This window comes from Pochonia chlamydosporia, chromosome 7, assembly GCF_001653235.2.
Source record: "Pochonia chlamydosporia 170 chromosome 7, whole genome shotgun sequence".
In the NCBI taxonomy this organism is placed as follows: domain Eukaryota; kingdom Fungi; phylum Ascomycota; class Sordariomycetes; order Hypocreales; family Clavicipitaceae; genus Pochonia; species Pochonia chlamydosporia.
In genome coordinates this window covers 2,726,567-2,751,471 of record NC_035796.1, presented here as the reverse complement: position 1 = coordinate 2,751,471, position 24,905 = coordinate 2,726,567, and the positions used below count along the sequence as shown (strand labels likewise).

At 48.5% G+C, this 24,905-nt stretch overlaps 9 protein-coding genes across 9 annotated transcripts; 3 read left to right on the top strand and 6 right to left on the bottom strand.

Moving 5' to 3' along the window:
* Window positions 1-469: 469 nt before the first annotated feature.
* VFPPC_18144 (NACHT domain-containing protein) lies at window positions 470-4,943 on the bottom strand (the record flags this gene model as incomplete). The annotated part of the gene is made up of 6 exons (XM_018287890.1): window positions 470-2,837; window positions 2,888-3,457; window positions 3,515-3,539; window positions 3,597-3,767; window positions 3,833-3,892; window positions 3,959-4,943. 6 exons carry the CDS (start codon window positions 4,941-4,943, stop codon window positions 470-472), a joined length of 4,179 nt encoding a protein of 1,392 aa, XP_018139208.1.
* A 2,379-nt stretch (window positions 4,944-7,322) lies between these two features.
* On the top strand, window positions 7,323-7,886 carry VFPPC_14581 (hypothetical protein; the record flags this gene model as incomplete). The annotated part of the gene is made up of 1 exon (XM_018292349.1): window positions 7,323-7,886. One exon carries the CDS (start codon window positions 7,323-7,325, stop codon window positions 7,884-7,886), a length of 564 nt encoding a protein of 187 aa, XP_018139209.1.
* A 723-nt stretch (window positions 7,887-8,609) lies between these two features.
* VFPPC_16519 (hypothetical protein) lies at window positions 8,610-8,759 on the bottom strand (the record flags this gene model as incomplete). The annotated part of the gene is made up of 1 exon (XM_018294272.1): window positions 8,610-8,759. The coding sequence occupies one exon, from the start codon at window positions 8,757-8,759 to the stop codon at window positions 8,610-8,612; it is 150 nt and encodes a 49-aa protein (XP_018139210.1).
* A 1,684-nt stretch (window positions 8,760-10,443) lies between these two features.
* On the top strand, window positions 10,444-12,082 carry VFPPC_09336 (glycosylhydrolase family 76-2 protein; the record flags this gene model as incomplete). The annotated part of the gene is made up of 4 exons (XM_018287891.1): window positions 10,444-10,540; window positions 10,627-11,112; window positions 11,176-11,420; window positions 11,486-12,082. 4 exons carry the CDS (start codon window positions 10,444-10,446, stop codon window positions 12,080-12,082), a joined length of 1,425 nt encoding a protein of 474 aa, XP_018139211.1.
* Window positions 12,083-13,040: 958 nt separating this feature from the next.
* Window positions 13,041-13,718, top strand: VFPPC_09337 (hypothetical protein; the record flags this gene model as incomplete). The annotated part of the gene is made up of 1 exon (XM_018287892.1): window positions 13,041-13,718. One exon carries the CDS (start codon window positions 13,041-13,043, stop codon window positions 13,716-13,718), a length of 678 nt encoding a protein of 225 aa, XP_018139212.1.
* A 1,163-nt stretch (window positions 13,719-14,881) lies between these two features.
* Window positions 14,882-15,439, bottom strand: VFPPC_14582 (ribonuclease H-like protein; the record flags this gene model as incomplete). Its single annotated transcript, XM_018292350.1, has 1 exon — window positions 14,882-15,439. One exon carries the CDS (start codon window positions 15,437-15,439, stop codon window positions 14,882-14,884), a length of 558 nt encoding a protein of 185 aa, XP_018139213.1.
* A 1,142-nt stretch (window positions 15,440-16,581) lies between these two features.
* VFPPC_09338 (arylsulfotransferase protein) lies at window positions 16,582-18,322 on the bottom strand (the record flags this gene model as incomplete). The annotated part of the gene is made up of 2 exons (XM_018287893.1): window positions 16,582-17,802; window positions 17,888-18,322. 2 exons carry the CDS (start codon window positions 18,320-18,322, stop codon window positions 16,582-16,584), a joined length of 1,656 nt encoding a protein of 551 aa, XP_018139214.1.
* Window positions 18,323-20,016: 1,694 nt separating this feature from the next.
* VFPPC_09339 (hypothetical protein) lies at window positions 20,017-21,003 on the bottom strand (the record flags this gene model as incomplete). The annotated part of the gene is made up of 2 exons (XM_018287894.1): window positions 20,017-20,652; window positions 20,710-21,003. The coding sequence occupies 2 exons, from the start codon at window positions 21,001-21,003 to the stop codon at window positions 20,017-20,019; spliced, it is 930 nt and encodes a 309-aa protein (XP_018139215.1).
* Window positions 21,004-21,813: 810 nt separating this feature from the next.
* On the bottom strand, window positions 21,814-22,992 carry VFPPC_09340 (nop14-like family domain-containing protein; the record flags this gene model as incomplete). Its single annotated transcript, XM_018287895.1, has 1 exon — window positions 21,814-22,992. One exon carries the CDS (start codon window positions 22,990-22,992, stop codon window positions 21,814-21,816), a length of 1,179 nt encoding a protein of 392 aa, XP_018139216.1.
* Between the last annotated feature and the right edge of the window lie 1,913 nt (window positions 22,993-24,905).

Genomic DNA, 24,905 nt, shown 5'->3' with positions numbered 1-24,905 from the left:
AAAACGACTTTATTTAATTTTCCACGCGTCTGAGCGGAGTTGAATCGGCATTACTGGTGACAAGCCTTGGTCTGGATATCCAGAGACTGCTTGTGATTTGCCGCCTTTGCAACCGACCTTGTGTTGCACATCGGGAATGCAGGCTTGCTACCCTTGTGTTCCAGGTCACCCGATGATGAAGAAGATCCCTCTTCCAACTACACAGTCCAACAAAACAGCCATCTCCATGCCCAATTCCGTAGCTTTCCCCTGAGAAGATTAGCACTGTACTCCGACCGAATAACACCAAATCCCTGTATAATGCCTCCATATTGCTCTTTCTCTCTTTGTCCGATTTTGGCGGAATTCAGAATCCTTGGTGTACATCGACAAACACTTCTATTGAGGACACAAAAGTCTCGACCATATCAAATGTGAAAAGTGGATGAGCCTGTACGTCTTCGGAATGGCCTGAGCTGAAACTCCAGGTCTATATAGAACAATCCCCACTGTCGCCCGAAATTGCGGCGTCTTTCTCGTCATGAATGGCGATGTCGTTTTTGGGGAGGATCGACCGTTCGTTAAGCTTCTGCAATCGGCCAAGAAGGAGAGCCTTGATATGTCCAGCATGGCGCTTATTCTCTGCCGCGGCCGTTACCAATTCATCTGTAATCTGAATATCCTCCTCACTCCGCTCTAAAAGGAGAGTTACGATGTCGTTCCCGCTGCATTGGTTTCTTACAGCAGCCAGCATTATCCCTTCAGTGATTTTGATATCCTTTCTTTTTCTATCCAGAAGAAGAGCCAAGATCTCTTTACCATTTAATTCGTTCTCTGCAGCAGATATCATGAGTTCTTCAGTGATCTCAATAAGTCCTCCTTTTCGGCCTAGGAGGAGGAGTATGATGAATTTATCAAATCTTCTTGCGATTTCTGCCACCGCGTCATCTGTGATTTGAATATTCTCTCCTTTTTGGCATAGCAGGAGAACCATGATCGCCTGCCAATTTCGCAGGTTCTCTGACACGGCTGCTATAACTTCTGCTGTGATCTTGATCTCCTCTCCCTTTTTGTCCACAAGGACAGCCAAGACCTCTCTACCATTCTGCTCGTTCTTGGCTGCAGCTATTAGTAACTTTTCTGTAATTTTGATGTCGCCTCCTTTCCAGCCTAGGAGAGCACTCATGAAAAATTTGTCAAACTTTCTTACGAATTCCTCTACCATGTCATCTGTGATCTTGACGTCGTCTCCTTTTCGGTCAAGAAGGACAGTCATAATCCCTGAACCACTCTCCGTGTTGTTGGCTGCAGCCATTACCACTTCTCCTGTGATCTTGATCTCCTCCCCCTTTCGGTCCAAAAGCATAGTTAAGATCTCTTTGCCACTCCTCTCGTTCTTGGCTGCAGCTATTAATACTTCTTCTGTGATCTTGATCTCCTCTCCTCTTCGCTCCAGAAGCATCGTCAGAATCACTTTGCCCCTCTTACTGCCCATGGCTGCGACTGTTACCAATGTTTTTGTGGTCTCGATCTCCTGTCCCTTTCGGTCCAGAAGAACAGCTAAGATCTCTTGACCGCTCCACCTGTTTTGCAATGCAGCCATTACCACTTCTTCTGTGATCTGAATCTCCTCTCCTCTTCGATCCAGAAGCATTGCCATAACCCCCGAACCGCCCGCCTTCTCTCCGGCTGCAGCCATTACCACTTTTTCTGTGATCTTGATCTCCTCCCCTTTTCGGTCCAGGAGCATAGCCAACGTCTCCATACCTTTCCGTTCGCTCTCTGCCGCAGTTACTGCCGCAATTTGTACCATGTATTCTGGCACGTCTACCTCTCCCCCCCCGAATCGCCGAAGCATAGAGAGAATCTCAGGCTGCAGGCTCTCTACTGCGGCCATCAAAATCAGCTCTGTGATCTCGAATGTGTACCTTTCCAAATACATCGATAAAATATTTCCGGCATTTCTTCTAAGAACTTTTATGACCCTGCAAACCTCCACTTCATCCGGCGGAGGAAGTCTTTCGAGAAATTCTTTGACAACACTTTCATGGCCGTTGCTTACCGCGGCGAGAAAAGCGTTCCCAGGCCGGCCCTCCTCCTCCACTTTTCCGCCTTCTAAAAGAAGCTTTCTCACGCTATGAGAGAATCCAAGGAATGAAGCATAGTAAAGTGGGTGGGGGGTATTCTTTTCTTTAGTTAAGGCGTAAGGATTGGCGTAAGGATTGTCGGGGTTGTATGTCTTCAGCCAAAGTTCATATTCTGCAGAATATTCGTGGCTGAATAACTGGTCAATCGCCTTTCTTAATGAGGCGTACTCGTCTCTCCCCTCCAAAATTATTGCGTGCTCGTACCAGAAGCGTGCAGAGTAATCTAGTAAGCGGTTTGGGGATGCAAACGTAGACTGGCCGAGCGTTTTGCTTTCGAGCAAACAGCTCACAGTCGTGCGTGCCAGGGTATCTTGAGCCGACTCCTCTGTAAATTGGTGCTCAAGGGTGTTGTTGCATGCCCTCAGAACCACTAAATATTCTTTGACAGTGAAATGCGCAAGCTGAAGAATTCCCTCCGTGTGCTCATGGATCAACGTCACAAGCATGGTTGAGCAGATGCGTAGAGCATTCTCAGGTTGTAGGAGACCTACGGCTGCGGCAATTTCCCCAGCAGTCATAGGCCGAAGAGAAAAGCAAAGCCACATAAGGATCTCACGGGCGACCTTCCCATCTTTCAGGGGAACCTTCTCAAGAGCCTCCTTGTAGATATCCTCTAAGGTCTCTGGAACAGTTCTCAGCGCGGTGGCTATCTGGTCCTCGGTATTGCAGTCACTCAGCCTTCTGATCTGCAAATCGACCCATCGGAATCGGCTGGGTTTGATCAGCATATTGATAAGCTCAGGTATTTGTTTGACTCTTACCGTTCTTTGGTCGATAGAAGAGATTCCTTGATCTTATTTTTAACGCTGTCTTGGTATTCTGCAAGGCAACCCGAATGGATCTGCTTCTCGATGTACATCCTCACATCACCGTCTATCCATTCCTCGATCTTGATTGCCTTGTAGTGCTCCAGAGCAGACTTGATATCGTGATCAACTCTACTCGTGACCAGGATGTGAAGGTTATCCTTATGTCTGTTCAAGCATGTATTGATGTACCTCAGCAAACTTGTTCTCTCCTGAAGTTGTGATGTCTGCTGACATTCATCCAGAGCATCTATAATAACAAACACCTCTTTGCTGTCATTTATAATGTCGCCAAGAATAGCCGTGAGCTCATTGAGGGTCGGTTCGCTTCCTCGTTCACTGTGTTCTTTCCAAAGCTTTTGAGTAGAAGCGAGAGGAGGGGACGGGGATAATTGACGAATGAACGATCTCACCATACTGGAAACATTTTGCGTTGCAATGTCACTGAATCGAAAGTACCAAAATGCTTGCTTCCTACCCGTGTCATGTTGAACATGATCTGACACGTCTTGAACGACCGTGGAGCTTTACATGTCAGAGCCCAGAGAATTGTAAGTAGAATGGCGCTTGTTAAACACGTACCATAGCATTGTCTTCCCTGATCCAGCTGTCTTGTGACTTAGCAATATCGTCTGGAGTCAGCTCTAAGGTGGAAGGCACTTACCGGCCCCATACAGCCACAATAGACCAGACACATTACCCTTCCAAGCCTTGTATGACTGGGAACTAAGCAGCCACTGCCCAGTCCCAGGCGTACGGTCCTGAATTGATTTGTTGTAGGTAGTCGATATCGGGGTGGTAGAGAACCAATTTCGAATTTCCTGCTCATTTGCCGCTGTGTCGCAATCAGTGTCTCATGCTGGTACTACGCTAGAGTTCATATATTCCTGAGTTACGAACAATCCACTCCTGACTTAACCATCTCTGTAGTTAAGCACAAGGAATTGATCCCCCCATCTACTGTTACTCGGGTTAGCATCTTTCCTCAATTCGACGAAAGGTTTTGTAGAGATTGTGTAAACTAACTAGAAGATAGCATGTCGTGGATCGACTTCTCACACTCTACTTTCGAGGCTGGCATCTGATGAAGCAGGTCCTTTGCATATGCGGCGGCCATCATGGCAGCGAACCCTTGCCATTCCTTGTTCTTGTGAGTATCAGAATAGTCACATATCCCGCGGATTACAATGCACGGGAAGCGATTCATTAGGCCTGCAGCCTCCATCTCAAAACAAAGGACCCCTTTTTCTGTCGCCAGCTTATCCCTCACCAGTGCGTCTTTCATCAGCTGATTTGCAGAAGCAATCAAGCCATGGTGAATTGCGGGGTTGTCTTCATCCTCTCCACGTTCCGGTCGCGTTACAGCAACGGATGGATCACTACCGCAGGTTTCACAGCCTTCCAGCTCGTCCCCACAATGTGTGAAGTCTGACTTATACAGGACATCACTGCTAGTGGGACAAGAATATTTCTTCCGCAGCCTCTTCTTCCTATCGAGGGACTTGTTCACGCTTTCGACGAGCTTGTGTCCATCCAGTTCGTACTTCGCCGCGACCGCTTCCACTGCCGTTCGGAGCAGATCTGGAGGTTGATTTAAGAACCCGGTTTCGACGAAGGCCTGGCCCTGTATCGTCTTACCGAAGTCATACTGGAATACCCCTCCTCTGCCGTTACTGGGCATACTGATGACAACATCACCGAGCCGTATATCATGCTTCTTAGTTGGTGCACCTCCGCCAATCCCGACCATCAAGCCAATGCGGATGGTTGGGAAGCTTCGTAAGAGATTGATCGCGACGCCAGCTGCTGATGCCGTGCCGTATTCTCCACCCGGAAGACAGGCTATCACAACATTGTGATGGGCCATACGGCCCAAAACATAGTGGTTGGAGTCGTTTGGGCCTTGTTCCTTCGGCTGTTCGTGCGTTTCATCGAGAAACGCTTGGGCGGCGACGAGCTCTGTGCGGATAGCGCAGATCCAGCCGACTGTATACTTCTTGGGATCTGACATGATTTCCGACTCTGCAGAAGTGTAAGCGGACAGGCTCTACTGGCTGCAAATGCCCTGCCCGACACGATCTGAGCAAACAATCAGTCTTAGAGTAGTGGGAGTACAAAAGGGTTAGAAAAGAGTTTGCCAGGACATATTTAGTCCTTCATCGTCACGTTCCTTGCGCGAGTGAATGGATCATATTTTAAGGCTCAGCTTACGACGGAACATCAGCAGCCCAAGTCATTTGATGTGTCCCACTGGCATCGGGCGACCAGGGCCGGCCCGTGCGGGGTCGTCTCAGCGCTCTTTGGACAAGCCGCGGCGCTTAAGGCCGCATGGGCAAACGGCGCCAGCTTTAGTCAGGACACGTCGTGCGGGCTGCGGATGGCGGACTAACATGCATACACAGCAATTGATTGCCGCTCAGTGTGGCTCAGATCGACTGTGGAAATAGTGTCATTAGAGGAAATACTGATGAGATTCTCCGTTTTCGGCTGTTAATTGCTCGGTGCCTGCCAAGTAGAGAAGCTCGGAAGATCTGTGGTGTAACTCGGGCACCTCCCATGTTTCTGACTGAAATCGTGGATGGACTAGTTGCCGTCGATGATGTGCAAATGGCCGACTTTGGCTTAATACGTCCCATGAGCTTGGTCTACCCAACCCGTCAAAATTGCAGCAGAGCCATTCTGACATTGACTCTTCGTGGCAGGTCATTTAACGCCAGATTTGGCACACCTCCTGGCAGGGTTGCGCGCTACCACCTTAATTTTAGATTGCAGTCAGACTGGGGCTATTTCTTCCTCCCACACGCCGTGGCATCTATCACCAGATCAGCGCGATTTTGGGACGGCTACAAGAGGAACGTTTCACAGATATGACACAGAAAATGTACGCAGACGGCTGGAAAAGCAGTCTACGAGTCTAAGAGGCACAACAGGATCGGTATGGGCATCTGCTGGCTTCTGGTAGCGGGACATTGACTCTGCTGTCGATGAAAAGTACTGTAGGTGAGATTCCCAAGCACAATTGTCGAGTGCGAACGCAGATATGAACTGCTTATTCTGGACAATCCAAGGACAGCGCCAGGAATTGACCCAATGAAGGGAGCAATAAATGGAAGTAAGGCGCGGCACCCTGACGGGCATCAACGAGAGCTCTTGTATTGGCGCGATGTTATGGGCGACGCTCTGACAGCACAGCGCAGCACTGAATTACACGCGTGGACCACTGTCAAATATTAGGTTGGGATGACTACCTCAATGAAATAGCCCCATTCTGACCGCAATCTCAGATGATGATGGTCAGTCGACTGGAACGAGCATGGAATGAGGCGAGTAAGGCAGAGCCACGACGAGTAGCTGTCATGACACCAAGCCACAGGACTCAACTGGCTTGAAGTCAACATTGGCTTGAATCAGTGGAAATCCTGTGGCTAATGGGCAACACCTTGCGGCGCACTGCACCGATCCCCCGCTTGGTCCACCGGGTGCTTGTTTAATTTGCACCTGACACGACGACTGTCGACGTCAATGGCCATTTGTTTCCACCATGCAAAGCACCAATTCTATCCCCTATAAGTGTAGAGAGAATTGCCTTTATCCCTGCTGCATCAACAGCAAAATGTCATGGATGATCTGCAGCCCGGAGGGATCTCAACTCGTATGGAAGCCAGGTAAAACTGCAGCTGCTCAACAGCCTGGACGGAAATGAGCCACAGCCAAAACATCCAGAGTTCCGGTTTTCAACAAAGCCCCGATTTCAAGAATTAGTTGAAAAAAACTTTCTCTTCTAGTTTGGTTGATGACTCCAAATAAATCGCCAACAAACAGGAATAAACCACACGTATGGCGCAATAGAGGCAACCAGCCTTAGTTTAACTGCAATGACGTCGGTAACTTGCCCAAAGCACAGGGACTAACATGACAGTCCACAAAGATAACCCAAATTCAAGAAACTAAACATTTCTAATCCTGTCGAGCTTGCGACTGGATTGACACCCATGTAACAGTGCGTGAGACCAGACTAGTGAGGCTCAGTAGCGGCTGGCCTTTCTTCTCGGGATTTACCATTTTGGGATCCAAAGCGGAAATAGATGTCAGCTGCCAAGACGTGATAACCTGCAATCTTGGCGATTTCAATCAGCCTTACTGCAAATTCGAAAAAGCCCGTCTGGAGGATGTTGTACAGTTCTGGACATGTCCGTCAGCAAGTGATGTCATTACTAGTTAGCTATCGCGGGCCATAGTTAGGAACATTGTCAACTGTTTAGTATAAATCTAGTCCTACCCAGGTTGTGTTGAAGCTACCAAACTGGGAAACTTAGCTCAGGGAACCCATTTCCAAAATTTACTCCAACTACTAAGTTACTGTTTTCAAGACCTTCAGAGTTTCGCCAACATGCATTCCATCCTCACTTTAATAACGCTGCTTTGCGTGCCGTCTGTCCTTGGCAACATTCTCAACCCAGCGGTAGAAGTCGGCGCTTCATATCCGGCTCCAACCTCGCCCCCTATACTCGCCGCCAGGGCAGACAGAGCATCAGTACAATCATGCCTCAACTCTCTGGCTAGTCAATTACAACCACCAGCGCCCAGCGACTCCCGCATCTCTTCAATTCGCGGTCAGAGTTGCACCATCACTGCAGCGGCATCACTGTCCTCGCCACTAATCAGCTACGTTTCTGTCATCAAGACGTACCTCAACACCATTGAATCCAAGGCAAAGGAGATTCACACGGACTGCGGAGCAGACAAGGCCAGTGTCAGACTACCGATGCCGTGCGGCAAGTCTGTTGAGCTCGTGTTCACAAGCGCCAACAGTACGTCGACAACTACGGTGGAGATGCCGAACAACTCTCCGACAACTATTGTGCTTCACAATTCTGCGGAGGGTCAATCATCTCGTGTGGCTTTTGCTATGGTTGCTTCAGCTGTGGTGGGATGCGCGATGTTGCTCTTGTAAGAGCCGTTATAACCCGTCCATGGGCTTAATTCGCATATGCCTTATGATTTGGGAGGAGGAAGTACCGAGCTAGATACCCCGAACACAAATAGATGAGTGGTTACCACGTTCCTTAGAAATCTGGTAGGCAAGGAGGTGGAGCATATACTTGCGGTGGTCTAATATTGAGATGTCACAACAACACAAAGCAGCATGTTCAGTTGCAATTTAGTCCCTTATTCGTGCGATGTTTAACGATATCATTTAGATAGCGACTTAGAAATACACATATGCTTTTACATCCTATCGCCTAAGATTACTTGTCTAAGAGCTTACCTCGAAGCTTACTCTGAACAGCAGTTCGTTTAGGGGTTATGAACCGACTGGGAGGCCAAACGCATTTTATTTTACTCACATGCGTTGCCATGATGGCAGTAAGCTTGAGCGATCGCAAGGGTAACATCACTCAAATTGAGTTCCACGAAGGAACCCAGGCAGTCTGCATCAACATGGCTGCTCGACAGCTCACTAAGCATGTATCGCGGTAGAAATAAAGTTTCATGCCCGCCCGTGTCAATAACGTCGCGAACACAAGACGTAGCCGTTCTGTAGACATGGTTCCGGCCGTTTTCTGTTTACAGTCAAAGGCTAGCCTTACAATCCGCCGCACATCCCCTGGCTCCAAATACTGGCTATCAGGCCATTCAAAAAGGCTAGGAACGACTGGACGAATGGGAAATTTCTCTACCTAAGCTGAGTGATCCTGGCAAACGCGCCTGGACAGTGGTGGTAGCCCACAAAGGACGACGTGGAGACCACGATCTGATACGGATGTCCATGAAAGGAACTCATGCCAATTGGAGAAGGCTTGTTTTTAGCCGCCGCGACTTGCATTGGTAGTCAACCAAGTTGGTTGAGCTTCGTAGGCTTGGAACAGGCCAAATGCATGGATGGAATATCCTTCTAAAAATCATCAACCTGTAACATGTTGTGTTCCGTCCGGATTGCGCTACTCGATACAGGGGTTCGCCTCAATTCGATGCTGATGGAACATAACGCTTCCGTAGCACAGAGTTTTGGCAAAGCATTGGAGCCTCATGTGTTTGTAATTTGGCGCGTCCTCCACAATCCAGAGCAGGACTTAGCAAGGGAAGGGTGATCCCGCTAGTTAACAGATTCCGAGAGTGATCTGATGCAAGGCACGGATTTCCTTCAGGGGCATGCAGATTGACCCCGATTCAAGGAATAACCCACAATACACAGAAGACACGGGAGACACAGGAGGCTGTGCAAAATTGGACATGGAATCAAATCGCATGTAACCACACCAGCAACTCGCTACAGGACCATCCGAGCATCACACGAGGACACGGCGGTGGTAATAATGGAGCCTGGAAACCAACGCGAGACCACACGAGCCTAGTATGGGCCACTGGAACGGCCAGACCGGTGTGGCCAACGACAAATGTGGTGGCGACGGGCGAAAGGTGTGTGTCACAACACCAGGCCGTTTCATCACGAGCGGCCCGTATGGTGAGACGGCGTCAACTGGACCAGACAGAGAGGGACAGAGAACTCACGGTTGATTAGGTCCAGTCGTTAATGGAGGAATAGGGGAACAGGAGGCACCAAAGTCCGTCGTGCCCAGCGTTAAGGAAGAGGCCGAAGTTTCCGAGCCTGTTGTGCTGTTGCACTGTTGTGCTTACGGCTGGCCCCGTTTCGGAAATATGGATTTGCCCATATTCCCTTCAACGCAAGCTAACTTAACGCTAAGTTGCCAGGTTCTCGTATCTGCGAATAACCATGCAATCAACCATGTCACTGCGCCACATCGCGGCTCTTGGCAGGCCCTTTGTGACGAAATCCGTTGGCGCTACTGCTGCGTCCTGACCAACCCAATATTTGCACAAGAGTACAAAGACTTGGCCATGGCCTCGTCGCCTTGCCCTGTTCTTTCATGATCGGTTTTGCCAAGTTGTCCAAGACCTTGGCGCGGTTCCCGAGATAAACGAAACGAACAAGCACAGGCGTCAAGTCCACTTCGAAAGCGCATTGCAGCACGATCTGTGAACGGTTCCGAACCCGATCTTCGAATCTGTAACAGCCCATTCGATCCACGACGCTCGGGTTCTCGGATCTTGTGGGACGGCTGACAGGGAGTTGAACAAGGAGTTGTCGAGACTGCAAACTGTGCTGATTCCCGCGGTTTGACGACAATTCACGACCGTTGAAGCGAAGCCAGATCATTCCTCGACAACTACCATTCTCTTGTATTCTTTTTAGCCATCCTCTCGGTAAACGGCAACACCGATCACTGCAGAAAGTCATCGCAGCAGGGCAGTGCGCCACCAAATTGCTGAAAACAGCGGTAATCGCGCTAAAGCGCCGCATCTGGCAACGGTTTCGTCACAACTCTGTGACAATCAAGAAAACAGTCTCAGATCAATCGCTGGGATATTTTGGAGAATCTAGAAGAATTTTTTGTCTCTGTTTTATTCTCGCGGAGCGATACTTGTGCGGCCGCCGGCGGAATAACACGCGCACAGCGTCGACACATATTCACATAGTCACCCCGACCATGGTGACGCAATGGTTAACACCGGCGCTGGTCGCCCTCGCTGGCAGCAGCTTTTTCGGCGGCGTTGCCGAAGCACAGTACAAAGTTGACACAAAAGGTATGGAACTGTAACGGTCGCAAGAGCATAGTTTGCCGTATTCGCCGGGCGTGTGGACAAGAATCTAACGTATTTCGCGCATTTAGACAACATCCTTCAATCATCAAAGCAATTGGCATATGACATGATAAAATTCTACCATGGCAACGAGTCTGGTCAAACTCCTGGACTCTTGCCTGGGCCTCCGGCGTCGGGCCTCGGTGACTACTACTGGTGGGAGGCTGGCGCAATGATGGGAACATACATCGATTACTGGAAACTGACGGGAGATACAACATATAACGACCTGGTTATGCAAGCCATGCTGTTCCAAGTTGGACCACAAAAGGATTATATGCCGCCGAACCAAACGCTCTCTCTTGGCAACGATGACCAAGGTTTCTGGGGATTGTCCGCCATGCTGGCGGCCGAGAACAAATTCCCCGACCCTCCTTCAGACCAGCCCGGATGGCTCGAATTAGCACAGGCAGTTTGGAACACACAGGCAGACCCTAGCCGATACGATGAGACATGTAACGGTGGCCTGCGATGGCAGATTCCGCGTACAAATGCAGGATACGACTACAAGAACAGTTTGTGTCCCTTCGCTTGTAACCGAGAAAATCATTTCATTTAGCTAACCAGCCATCTTGCAGCAATCGCCAATGGCATCTTTTTCAACATGGGCGCCAGACTCGCGCGATACACCGCAAACGATACCTACGCACAGCGAGCCGAAAAGGCGTGGGATTGGATCTGGGGCGTTGGATATATCGACCACAAGACTTGGGTTGTGTATGACGGCGCCAGCGTCAATGACAATTGCACAACTCTCCACAAGACCGAGTATTCCTACAATGCTGCCATTTTGATCCAGGGCAGCGCTTTCATGTACAACTACGTAAGTATTTCCGCGGTACTACCCGACACGAATTGTGAAAGTCGCTAACATTGGGACCGCTTCAGACCAAGGGCGATACGAAATGGAAGAACCGCCTCGACAGCCTCCTCGATTCCTGCCTCAAGAACTTCTTCCCCAAACAAGTCGCATACGAACTATCCTGCGAGTTCGCTCTAGGCGGTAGTGTTTGCAAGACAGACATGTTGTCATACAAGGGATATCTCCACCGATGGCTCGCCATGGTCCCCCAGATCGCACCATACACCAGCGACAAGATTCTCCCCGTTCTGCAAAAGTCGGCTCAGGCAGCAGCAGCACAGTGTACGGGAGGCTCAACGGGACGCCAGTGCGGCTTTTACTGGGCCGAAGGGAAATTCATCAACCCGAGCGTGGACAAGACGACTGGCGCAGGAGAAGCCATGGATGTCCTTGCCGCTGTGTCAAGTTTACTCATTGGGGACACGGCGCCGCCAGTTACAAATTCGACGGGTGGTACTTCCAAGGGCAATCCGAATGCCGGTGGAAGAGATAACGGCGAGCGGCCGCAAAAGCCTGTCACGACGGCGGACAAGGCTGGCGCGGCCATTATTACTATTTTACTGTTGGGCGGAGCGTTGAGCTTATTTACTTGGATGAGCTTTTTTGACCCAATGATTTCATGATATATGTATTAGAAGCTATAAATAAATTTGCGTTTCGTTGCTTCACGTACATGGTTCCCCCATGCAGCATGCCTGTAATAGTCAAATGGCGCAGTCACACGGACTTTTATGACGATGGTCTCAAGAAGTTGGTGACAAAAGTCCATTTGAAGTCATGACATCGTACGTACCCTGATGATGCAAAGTGTCAAATTGCCACCAATGTCCGATATGTCTGCTGTTCTCTGTCTAGCGCCATGTCACTACCCACGAGCAAAAACTGCATGCAGATGAAACAGCTTCAGTCTCTGTATGCGCAACTGTTAGTATCATCTCGGGGTAATTTTCACCGACAAGAGTCCAAAATTAGCTACACCTCTCAAAATACAACATTCGGGGAGACCATCCTGCTCCCCGAGCTGTCAACCAGGTGATTGACAAACTCTATCTTGTGGCGTCGGTGGATTCGATCGGAGAAGCCCGGTGGACAAATTGGACCTGAAGACCCTTTCTGGGAAATGATGTGCAAAGATCTGAGTCGATTGCCGCTGAGCTGTCATGCCATTTCTAGGTTCATACTACATGCTCTCTGTCACGCCACATTAGACAAAACGTTCTGTTTAACGCTATCCTTCGTGCAAGCTTCACAGTTAAGGCTGAATTGAGCTCGCGGTTTGCCCAAATTGGCCAATTCGGCAGCTAGATCACTCAGGAACAACACGAGGTGGCTAAACTCTACTGCCGCGTTGCAGAGTTGCAGGTTCTGCGTTGTAGTTGGGCAGTGTAAGATCAGGCAATAGGCGGGCCAGTTGTCAATTGTGCAAATTCTTTTCCCAACAGTTGTTGAAAGTGTAGCAGTATAAGTAGGATCCGTTTACGAAACTTGAGAACAAATTGACAAGTCCAGCTCCATCATAATCACAACTTGAACTACGAGCTATTCTCATTCCATACATACTACACTTATACCATCATCGCCATGAGAACCATAATCTTGGCACACATTGCCTTGGCTTTCACGGCCACACCCGTCTTGGCAGTACCACTCTCTACACAAGAGCTTGGCAGTCCTATTGCCCAGACCGCCACCTCCATGCAGGTAGTTTCATCCCCGGTCAAGAGCAGCGTCTTGTCAACACATCGCCTTGGCAGTCCTGTTGCCCAGACTTCGTCAGTCTTGTCAACCCACACAGTTGGAAGCCCTGTCGTCCAAACCGCCGTATCCACTCATACTGTCGGTACGCCAGTCGTTCAGAGTGTCAAGTCTACACATGCGGTTGGCAGTCCGGTAGTCCAGAGTGCTGTATCTACCTACTGTAACACCAGCCGGACAGTTGTCAAATCGACGCACACTGTTGGCAGTCCTGTTTTTCAGACGCCGATTCGCTCAACACATGTCGTTGGAAGCCCGGTTGTCCAAACACCTACGTCTAAGAATCCGGCGACAAAGACACCCAAGTCGAAAACTCCTCTCCCTGATACTACTGTTGCTCCGATACACGCTTCATCTACACAGCCCACTGGCAACGCCGCGACTCATACTTCTCCGTCTAAGACGCATGCCACTGGTATTCCAGTTGTAACTGCTGCCGGAGACAAGATCAAGCCTGCTGTTGTGGTATTGGGCCTTGCCGGTGTTGCTGCGGTTATGCTTTAATATGAGAGAAAATGAAGTTTAGTTGGTTTATCTAATGTCGTTGTCATAAGTTTAAGTAAGCTTCACGGCCAATGTAATGGAGATTGTGTATGTTGATGGAAAGGGGGATGTATGGGGTAATTTGTTTTTAGAAAAGTCGGAGGAGGCGATACATCCAGATCTACTCTAAAGTTTTAAATGCTATACTTTGTTTATATTATGCAAGTTAAGTGAATTTACAACAATTTATTTACCCACCATTACAAGAGTCATAAAAAACGAAGTAGGTCTTCCACAGTCGCTCGTGGCCACTCGGCCCATCACATCGACCGGGTAACATATTACGCTACATACTCAGGGTTTTCCAGCCGTATTAGTGTGTACTTAGGTACAAGAAAATCTTTTTCTCCATAGACGCCATGTCGATGTTTGTGGTTTAAGCACAGGCACCAAGACCCTCACATGAACGACTCAGTCTCGCATTGCCTCGAACCGTCCATAGTAGCCGTTAAACATGCCTCATCATTTCTGCCTAGTGTATATTCGTGCTACGACTGTGAGAAAGCCTGAGAAATCTTAATAACAAAAAACGTATACTTCATGTCACCGCTGCTCAGATAAGTGGCGCCGTGGTAGTTGATACTGGCATACGCCAAAGGGCATTTGCCTCATTCTTCCTTGAGTTCTTAAAAGGTTTGGCAACCGACTCAATAATACCTCGTACCAATTAACTCCACCTTACCTTTCCTTGCTAGCCACCTGGGCAGTTACCCCGGACATGTTCAAGAGCTCATCAGCTCCAACCTCCCCGTGGTCTTTCATTTCCCTCACAGCTTACTCCAACCATCGACCTTGTTTCAAAAGCAACACCAATGCCGTAGCCCGGAAACTGACCTTAAGATTCCTGTTGCGAGATGTAAATCTCCGCATGACGATGCTTATAAAACCCATTTCAGCCCATAAAAAGGTAATATACTGCTGAACCCCATGTTATTACACGCTTGAAGCTATTGCCAAGGCTCTCTGACTCCGAGCCTGACTACACAAGGCGTCAGAGGCATGGTCAATAAATGTCAGTGCTGCCCTTCGACGCCCGTTTCAGCGTATTGCACACATCGTACCTATGTCGGCACTCCTCCCTGCTCCAAAGCTGCCCCCTGCTTCCTCTTGTGAAACAATGGAGCTCAGGCAATTGCTTCAAACACAGGCACCCACGCTGGAGCCTCGTCCAGCTCCCGTTGTACGTCGGTCACAGCAATCATGAGTAGAACGCGGAGTGTAAAGTGTGCGTCGTTCCCAGCGACGTGGAGACGGTCGCCAGTGAAGGGAATGCTAAATGCTTGGAGAAGCCGCTTTAGGGAAAGGTGTAGAAAATCTGGAGTGGAAAGCGGGCAACTTGTCGTATCGAGGGTGAAGACGGGTGCAAGGTTGATGTTGAGCTTTTGCAGGAGCGTCGTTTGACGATGCCCTCCGTGAACAACGAGAATTAATGGAGAGGAATTTGCGAGAAGTCCTTTCAAGCGTCCCTCCAACTTACAGAGCAGAACAGACCGCGGTTTTCCAAAGCAGAAAAGATTGTCGTTTTTTGAATAATACTGGTTATTTTGAACGAGCCAGTGGCGGGATTGTATGATATCTGGTTTCAAATCCTCTGCGTCTGAGGGAGGTGAGTGGCATTGGTCATGCAGATCCTGGGTACGCAGGACTGAATATGCCAATGTGGAATTGTACTGGCATCCCATCTTGCTCCTTGATTTCGTCGATATCCATACCTACCAAACTTGTCTCTCTGAATCGCGTCTTTCGCTTTTTCGGCAGCCAGGTGGATAGTGTGTGCGGCCAGGGTGGGCAAATCGTCCAGCCAGGTAATCGTCGTTTGTCATAGTATCCGAACAACCAACGTAGGGCGGCCGTTCCCTCTCTCATATAGACGTGCCGTTCAGTTTCAGCGGAAGTATGTTCCTGCTCCATCATTGCATTCGGCGCGCCCCCCCCCAGACGACGCCGGACAATCCGCATTGAACAAGCATACGCAGATGACCTGGAGTGCACAATGAGTCACACAAACGCGCATGTGCTGGTGCAGACTGGACTGGTGACGATGGGTAATGTGTGAATGTATGAATTGTGCGCGGCGGAAGATAGTTTCGTTTTGTAAAGTCCAAAGTCAAGCGTGGCTGGATGTACATGTATTGTTGTGAACTGCAGGTCTGATCAGAGTTTCCTCCAATTAGTGTGATAACTAGTGCATTTCAGATACTTTCATTCTATTGTTATAGTCTAGAGTATTGGGATCTTCTTGGGAGCTCGTACTTCAAGGTCTATTCCTCGTCAACGGTTGTGGCTTTTGACCCGTATGGCGCTGTGACCCTAGGGCTCTTCCTTCAGGTTACTGCTGGTTTGACATGGCTTGCGGTGCAGAAGTTGGCGGGCATCGTGGTGGCCCTTCACAGGCCGACACGAACGAGTATAAACGATTATCACAATCGCATGACTAGAAAGCCGCTGATGAGCTGCAATTCGGAAACTGACGAAAGCGACGTATGCCGGGTCGGATATCAGGTTCACGAAGCTTAGAATAAGGACGACCTTATATACAAAGGATAATCAAATTCCCGCCGGGTGCCTTATTACTACTACTGAATAACTAAAGAGAGTTTTGGTTAAACCCGACGTGCTGTATGTGCGAACGGGAGGACTAAATTGCCGCCCCTTGGGTCTCAAAACGGCTGCTAAAGCACTTGGAAAGAGAGTATGGTATGACAAGATACCTCTAAATACATAACGAAGACCCTGGCAGGTTGTTGCGACACTGCAGAAATACACCTCAAGCAAAATGATTGCTGAAACGTCAACAACATCATTCCTCGATCCTCAGAAACCGTTACAGATTCTTTCTCGCCCGAGGTGAATTCGGATGCCTCATCTTGCGAAACAGAGGCAAGCAAGCACCGAGATAACAATACAGCATTATACAAAACACAAGGGCCAGTAGAATGATGCGGGTACGAATCCTAAAGATCCCTTCTGCCAAAGCCAGCAATACTGGCACACGCCTACTTCCACCAAAGGGAACGTGCCTCGAAACCGCCACAGAGTGTGAAGCCATCTTCCACTTCTTGTCCAACGCCACGACCCTTATGTACTCTTCGGTTCGTCTCGGCAGTTCGATTCGCGTTTCGAAGCTCGTTTTCGATATCCTCAAATGGTCAATAAAGACGGTTCCTTCGGTCTTAGGTCCACTCTGCAATATCCAAGCATCTATGTCTGTTCCACCATTCCAACTAACGTAGATAGCACCTTCATCAGGGCGAACGGCAATGTCCGGCGACGTCTGAGGGTTTGCAGACCATTCATACTTGGACACGTGGTACTTTGTAGTCCACCTTGATGAGAGACGAGAAGGAGCGAAATCTACTTCGCAAAACGTCTCATTGACTGACGACTCGATGACCTTGGAAGTCGTCGTGTCCTGTGCAAGGATATGGTCGTTGCCTAAAAGTTGAAATGTGTCCATTTTGGAAGAAGTGTCAACGGGTGGGCTGATGTCTTTGATGACAGTCGCCGTCATTTTATCAAATGAGAGTTTGACATAAATCAAGATGTTGCTTCTGTTGTCCCCGTGGTTGTTGTTTGTGACAAGGAGTGTCGTGTTATTATGCCAAGAGGCAACATGATGGTTTGACAAGGAGGTAGCGGACCCAGCAGATTCATCTCGGAACTCGTTGCCACTGCCGCCAAGTTGCCAGAGAGCCTTTCCATTTTCTTTACTGATGCAAAGGATAGTGTTACCGGAGGATACGAGGTAGTTGCCGTCGGCATCTTTGTCAACATTTTGAAGTTGAAAGAAAGTTGGGTTGGGATTGCTAGGTTGGCCAGATCCGTGTATGAAATCTGAGGCTCGCCACTCAAAGAGTAGCTTCCCCGAGTCCAGGTCGATTTCCTGGAAAACGGTGTCAATGTCCTTGGGTTTCTTATTGGGGTGTGTCGAGGCATGATGGATGATGATTAACGCTGTGCCGTCTGATGTAAGGCGAAGTCCGGACAAATAGCCGAGGACGCCGACAGGTTCGACCGTTTTGTAAAGCCGGTAAGTGTTGTCAATCTACGAATGCTGGCATCAGTTCATGATATTCTTGACGCCGTGTTTGGCTGTTAAAAGCTGTGACAAGTTCTATGGCGGAACATACCAAGGCATACCCCTGACCGCCGACAGACGTTTCTGAGCCGTACAGGAATGTGATATAGTTGTTTCCGTCGAGGCTTTGCACTTTGGCATCTCTGGCATTCTTCCATTCAGGGGCTGTTGGTGTCCAGACAAGGTTCAGATCATGATCAAATATCATGAACGGCTGTTGTGCGAGACGATTCAGGGGCTCAACGAAGAACCAGCCGTAGCTGCATCGGTCGTCCGTCCGTATCACGTTCGGTTTGATGGAACTTCCGGTAAAGGATTGATAATGTTGAGCAGGATTAAGGCCTAATAGTCCCCAATCATACAAACCCGATCCATAATACGGCCGTTGAAGACTATTTGGACCTCTGAGTGGTTTTTGGATGGAGAACAATGTGTAAGAACCGACGAAGACAAGCATAAGAGTAAGAGTATTTCGAAGGGCAGCCATTATGACTCGTCTGTATGGCATTCAGTGAAGTTCATAGGTAGAAGAAAGTTTTCTAAGGGGTAAAATAGTCAACAATTTCGGAATACAGTCCATCCACAAGATAAGAGATGGGATAGAGAGTCTGAAAACAGTTTTGCCCCTGAGAGCCACTGGATGTCCGAGACCATCTGATGGCCTGCAGGCTGACCAACACTATTTACTTGGTACCGAACATGACAGCAAATCCCTCAATCACTTGACCAGTCACCATCATCAACTAGGATAATATCCAATAGTTGACAAGGCCAACGCCAGACAGAGTGGACGCGTAATTAAAACATATGTGCAGTACATAACGGTGGAATACGGGTTCTAGTGGAGTGGATACAGCCTAAAGACCAATGAAGCCGGATAGAAAAGGCGGTCTTGGCTCAGAATGATGGCATCTTGGTGGCCAAAGAGGGTCGGCTAGCCGCTGGGTGTTTGGGTTTGGGTTTGGGTTGGCAAGCCCTGTCCCATCGGGACATCTCCGAGCAAGCTAGAAGCTTTTATGCCATATGCTGGTGAGCTTTGTCGCTCTTTTGGTACAATGAATAGAGTGAATGACTCTCGGCCGATGTATTCAACCTGACTTTGGGGAGAAGTATGATTCCGCCATGATCCGTACAGAGGCTAGGGTACGTCGAAACTATGTCTACTCGGGGAAGCTATTAACCCTCATTCACCGAGCGAAATGTATTGCATATCGTGTTGTATGCCAGGCTATATTTTCTTGTGTTAGTGTGTACTTGGATGTATGTAAATACCTTTACCACGGACTGTAGGCTTCGGTGTTTTGTGGCCTCGGCATGGGCATCAGGCCACCCTTAGAAGAATACGTTTTCCAGCTATCGTGATATGACGAATTCTCGCTCAAAGCTTCAAACGCCAAACCTAGCTAGGAAATTGTGCTTCTGATAGTTAACCATGGAGAGAAATGTGCCCAGTGAAGCAGGGAAGCCACTAGTGCAAATTATCTCCGACTCATGCACACCGAACAGCCAATTCTCATAGAAGACCTAAAACAGCGACAGATTTCAGAGCTGAATGTTGTTGTTGTTGTTCTGAGTTTTAAAAACATAGCCTCTTTTGTTCGTATCGCAATACCATCAGACGCATTGAAGCTATTCTGGGAGATGGCTTAGCGGCTAATGCCTTTTTAACGACTAGGGGTGTGCCAAGGAGGCTGTACAAGACGTCAACTCCGCATTCCACGACGCACAGAAATGCCAACACCGCGGCGCAGTTAACACTGACTGTAATAGGTCTAGTCTACTTAGGCAGATCCCGTGCCTTGAACATGAAACGTGGTCAGCTCTTGGCATACTTCCATATTATTTTCTTCTACTCGATTTGGCATGAATGCGTGGTGGACTAGGAGCGTCACGTCCTGTTTGGTCACAGCCACATTTGGCACGAGAATTCAGTACATACACAGTCCCATCAATCATTTTCTCTGTCTGAAGCTGGGTTTGAATCCTCAACAAAGGTGTAAGCAAATAAACAAAGGCCACTGAGCGTGCTTGGTTATGATACTACTTTACTTATCCTGGCCGAGAATGCGGGAGAACTACCGAGGTAGTGATAACTCGTCAAGACTCAAGAACATCTATTCTCTTGGCAGTATAATTAAGAACCATCGACCCGTAATGACATCCCCCTTGAGGGTCTACTCTCTACTCCATGAGCACAGACTCCGGAGTTCTTTTACCATAGTTCCACTTGTGCCACCCATAGCTTCTAGGGCCAGCAACTTCTGAGCCGTCAATCAATACACCATCTTTCCAGTTCACAGCCAGTGGCGAGTCAGCAAAGCTAAAGCCGACAAGCCACAGGAAATCCAACACCGGCTGCATGGCGCCATGGTCGTTATCAGCTTCCTCGATAAACTCATACACAACTGCTGTGTAGAGTTTTTCATCATCAATAGAGCGCTTTATCTTTTCTATGCAGATGGGCGGTGGATTCATCCGTCCGCACACACTCCAAGGACCCCAATGACGATACAGATCGTCCCCCGTGAACTTTAGCCAGCCGTAACACTGCCTCATGCGAGGCATCTCGCCAATCGCTACCAAGTTAGGGGCCGCGTTGCTGCTGTTCCGCTGGCGAGCCTCAGTGGAAAAGGCAAGCAAGTTTGCTATCGCATCCTTCCTAGACTCTGGTTCTGGATTGAGCAGAATCGGCCCCTTTCCACTTCCAGCGCCAGCCGCGTCCAATATAGCCGCCTTGATTTGTTGGAATAGAGCGGCATTTTGACATTCTCTCTGAGCGGCGAAATAATGCGGATACCAAGGCTCTGTGTCCCAAAACTGCATACAGGGAAGAGTTATCAGTACAGTGGCCAGCCAAGAATTGCATCAACATACCAGCTTCAAGACATAGGTTTGACCACCCTTTGGAACCTGAATCTTCCAGTTGTAACCATCAAGTCCGCCACCGAGGCGACGAACGAAATGCATTTCCTGTAGCCCAAAAGGACACTGTCGGAGCTTTGGTCGCTTGAAGTCTTCCATCGAGCAGCCCAGGGGAGATGAAGAATCCATTTTCTCGTCGTCGAGGGACTGTACATTCATCATGTCCAATGCCCGCTGCTTCCTACGGTTTTGTGCCTCAATGGCTAGGGCTTCTTCCCTTGCTATGCGCTGGGCTCGGCGGCTCATGGCGTCTCGCGAATCCGTCGGGAAGGGTGAAAGGGGACACTGGTCGGGGAGGGACAATAGAGTAAGTGGAAGATATTCGGTCACATCGTTTATATGCTCTGGCGAGTGGCTGCGGAACAAAACCAGACCAGACCAGGCCAGGCAGGGCAGGGTGGTTAGACAGCCTCGTGTGTCTCTGGTGAGTTTGGTCTGGTCACTCTGGTCGCTCTGGTTTCAATGCGCGACGCAGCACCAACAACTAGGCCCACCAGACCAGACATCAGATGCGTGTGATTGGTCAATGATGGGCATATGCTGCCCAAAGTGGTCATTACTTTATTATGTGACATGGAGCTTCCTTGACATTCTGTTGCCGTCTGTCGTACAAAGTCAACATTGACGTATTTGCTCACCGCCAAATACATTGACAACCAACACATCAAATGCCATCATACCTACTCCGTAGGTAGGTAGGTATTTAGTCTGGTAGCTAAATTCGTTGGCAAACATTGCGATATTTCCCTACGTTCAAGTCTACGCTAATATATCTTAACAGATGTACAGTGATATTTGCCTAGCACACAATGCAGCACGGAGTTTGGTCAATACAAATTACTCTATCAAAAAATGCAGCAGCGTGAAGTCTAAACTTGTAACAAATAACCATACAAACAGAATACATTGTCTTAAAGAGAGTGTCAACTTTGGTCGTGCGCCCGCCAACACGCTTCATCGTCGTGCCATCCCCTTCTCTCGAACTTCCCGAGTTTGAAGGCTTTCGCCGCCCCCCCCCCCCCCCCAAATGATGATTTCGTAATACGAAGACCCATGTTATTTTTTTGAGAACTTGTTCTTTGTCACATGTTTTGGTTTGGGTAGCTCGATGTCACCATATATTGATCCTGGTCTGCTGTCTCCGTCATCTTCGTCCTCTTCATCCTCTTCGTCCTCTTCGTCATCTTCATCCTCTTCGTCGTCTTCGTCGTCTTCGTCGTCTTCGTCACCTTCATCCTCTTCCATTATCGCGCCTGGCGGCGCCCTTTTGCGGAATTCGCCCGTTGTATTGTGCCGTACGCCTGTCCCATCGGTTCGCCATGTGTTGAGTCCAGGATACGAGCGAGCGAGATGGCGCTCACCATGCAGAGCCATCAGTGGCAGGACGGCGAGAGCCAGCTTTGCCGTGAGCTTACCAGGCCCGTTTACCCCCCAGGGAATAGTCTTATACTCAATATTATCGTCCACTCCCTGATCCTCATCATCATCGTAGGACTCGGACGAGGGTAGACTTGGGTCACTAGAGGATGAATGTGGGCTAGACGTCTGGCTAAAGTTAACTCTAGTGTTTGGTCGTCGGCGAGGACGGCTTGCGGCGATGCCAGGTGCAATGCGTTCACGTTTGAACCTAAGAATCACAACTTCCTTGTCTGTAACAATGAAGCCATACCGGGTACGGAATCTGTTTGCATATGCGGCCACTTGTGTGACGACTTTTTGCCACTCTAAAAAAGTGTGCGTGTGCGCACTATTGTACATTTCGGGTTGCCATTTGGCGCTTGTTTTGGTGTCGCCAGTAACGATACTCTTGTAATTATTGTTGTGATATTCCCGGTCCGAGACGCAGGCCCAGTCAGGTACGTAGCCGGAACCCCGGGACATCGCTCCGCGACCGTAATAAGGAGCGTGCGGCCGAGTCTCTTCCGTCATTATGGAGTCCAGAGCACTATTAATGATTGTGAAGGGGAATTTCCGCTGCAAGTCATCAACGGAGGCTTCGTTGTAGACCCAAAGGTCTTTTGCCAACGCTATTCGTTCTTTCTGACCATGGTACGGACGTTCCAACTGGTCTGCATACATCGCCATGACGTTTTCATATGTGAAGTCTGACCACTCAGTCCAAGTAGAGATTCTAATATGCGTCTTAACTCTCGTATTATGACCCTTGGGAAGGGACGAAGTGCCAATGGCCGTGGTATGCCACTGAAGAGCTTCAAGAATGGTGGGGTTGGACATTGCGAAACGTTATCTAACAAAATTGGGTGCCGAGGGCTTGATATGGGCTTTCCAATAGAAGTTTTTGCCTTTTAAATAAAGCATAAGACAATCAAAAGAGCATGAGAAGTAGTCGTTCGGAAATATCAGAGTTGGATTGAGTAATTGTTGATGCATCGCGACATTGAGCGATATTTGTACCTCTTCCACTGTCCCTTTTCCTCGGATGAACAATTCATATTGTTTCTATTTGAATGATCATCAATGGATTAGCTAAATGAACCATTTGACCAGAAAGCATCAAACATTGAAGGCGAGAACGCATGGGCTTTGAGCCTGCCATCAAGCCCACGACAAAGGCGATCCCGCGTTTCACAGTCATCCCTTACGGCTCGTGCAAAACAGTCCTCAATCTCATCAGGCTACGAGGGAGTACAAAGCTAAGCAGAACGGTCAGGCCTTCCAGAGCGATACTTTTGGTGGATGTGATTCTATATGAGCTGTGCGGTAGCATAAACGGCGTGTCAAAGAAAGAAATTCAGCAGCCTCGTTCCCTCATGACGTTTGAGTAGCTAAGATTATCTTCCGTTAATATATCGATGCCTCATGTCAATTGCCTACGACTATTGGTTCAAATGTTACCAATTCCGGCCGTGTCGGGAGTCTTACAAGGCTATTCCACATCAAATTAAACCTTCTCCAATCTGTCACTCTACATTTTGGGATAACTTGGCTTGAAATGCACGACCAACACGGTTTGTTTACTAATTTTGGTTGCCTAAAAAAAGCAGGACCTGTTCGTGCGTAGCTGCGGCCACCATCATGGCTACGACTGAGACCACCCATATCGCATTCAGAGCGTCCCTCGTCCGTGATACGCATAGCTTGTAAGTAGGCTTGGGAATGTGAAATTTTGGTGGAGTGTTAAGTAGAAAGTCTCTGGTAAATGGATTTGCTCATATCCAAGTATTGAGTGACACATCTCAATGTGTCTCAGTGCATACGAGGATATGCGATATGTTTTCCGTGTTCAAATATTTTTGATCCCCGGTGTAGCTCTATAGGTCAACCAACTTCTTACAGTTTTAAAATTGCAACGAAACAAAAACAGACCATTTTTGGTCACAAACTAAGTACAATAAGGGTCTTCAGAACATACTGCACAGTAAACCAATACCTTGTTTTACGTTCTGATGCGTGTGGGTGATGATCCTGACAGGGGCTTTGTGAACATGTAGAGGGTGCGACGCATGCTCGAATTCTCATACATATAAGGCACCTTACAACTCTTTCAGAGCATGTTAGTTTTTAGCAGAGCTATTGGGTGTAAGAATCTATTGTTGTGAAAGAATGCTGTCGGAAGCTCTGTTTGGTGGTCCGTTTTGGACTGGTCCAACAGATTTGAGTAGTCTGTTGGTTTGAGCTATCTGATAGAGGTACTATTCCAAGTAGTGATGGTCCTGGAAGTACCCAATGGTCTTGGTTGTTCAAACATGCTAGAACTTGGAAGAGGGCTTTACAGGGATACGATGAGGTGAGACACCACAAGCATCTTTGAACTAACTGAAAGGATTCAATATATCACGAAACTTTCTTGCTGAATTGGAAGACCCCGCTTAGTCGGCGGACTTTGCTGGATCTAGAAGACAACTTCATATCAAAATATTAGTAATACAGATAGTAGTACGGGAATTTAGAAGACCTTACGTCGGAGACTCTACTATTAGAGGGAATGGCCTAGTAATGGAAGATTTCTCTGCTGGCACCCCTAACACTATCCCTCACCCTGTATTAGGCCTCAGCACGTGTTAATTTGTAGGTAGTATGGTATTCTCCAAAATGTTGCATAAGGCATGGGGGCAAACCTCATGTCGCTTGGGTATAGATAATAGATGTTAAGTCGCAAGGAGTAGAGTTGAGCATACAGGTTCGTC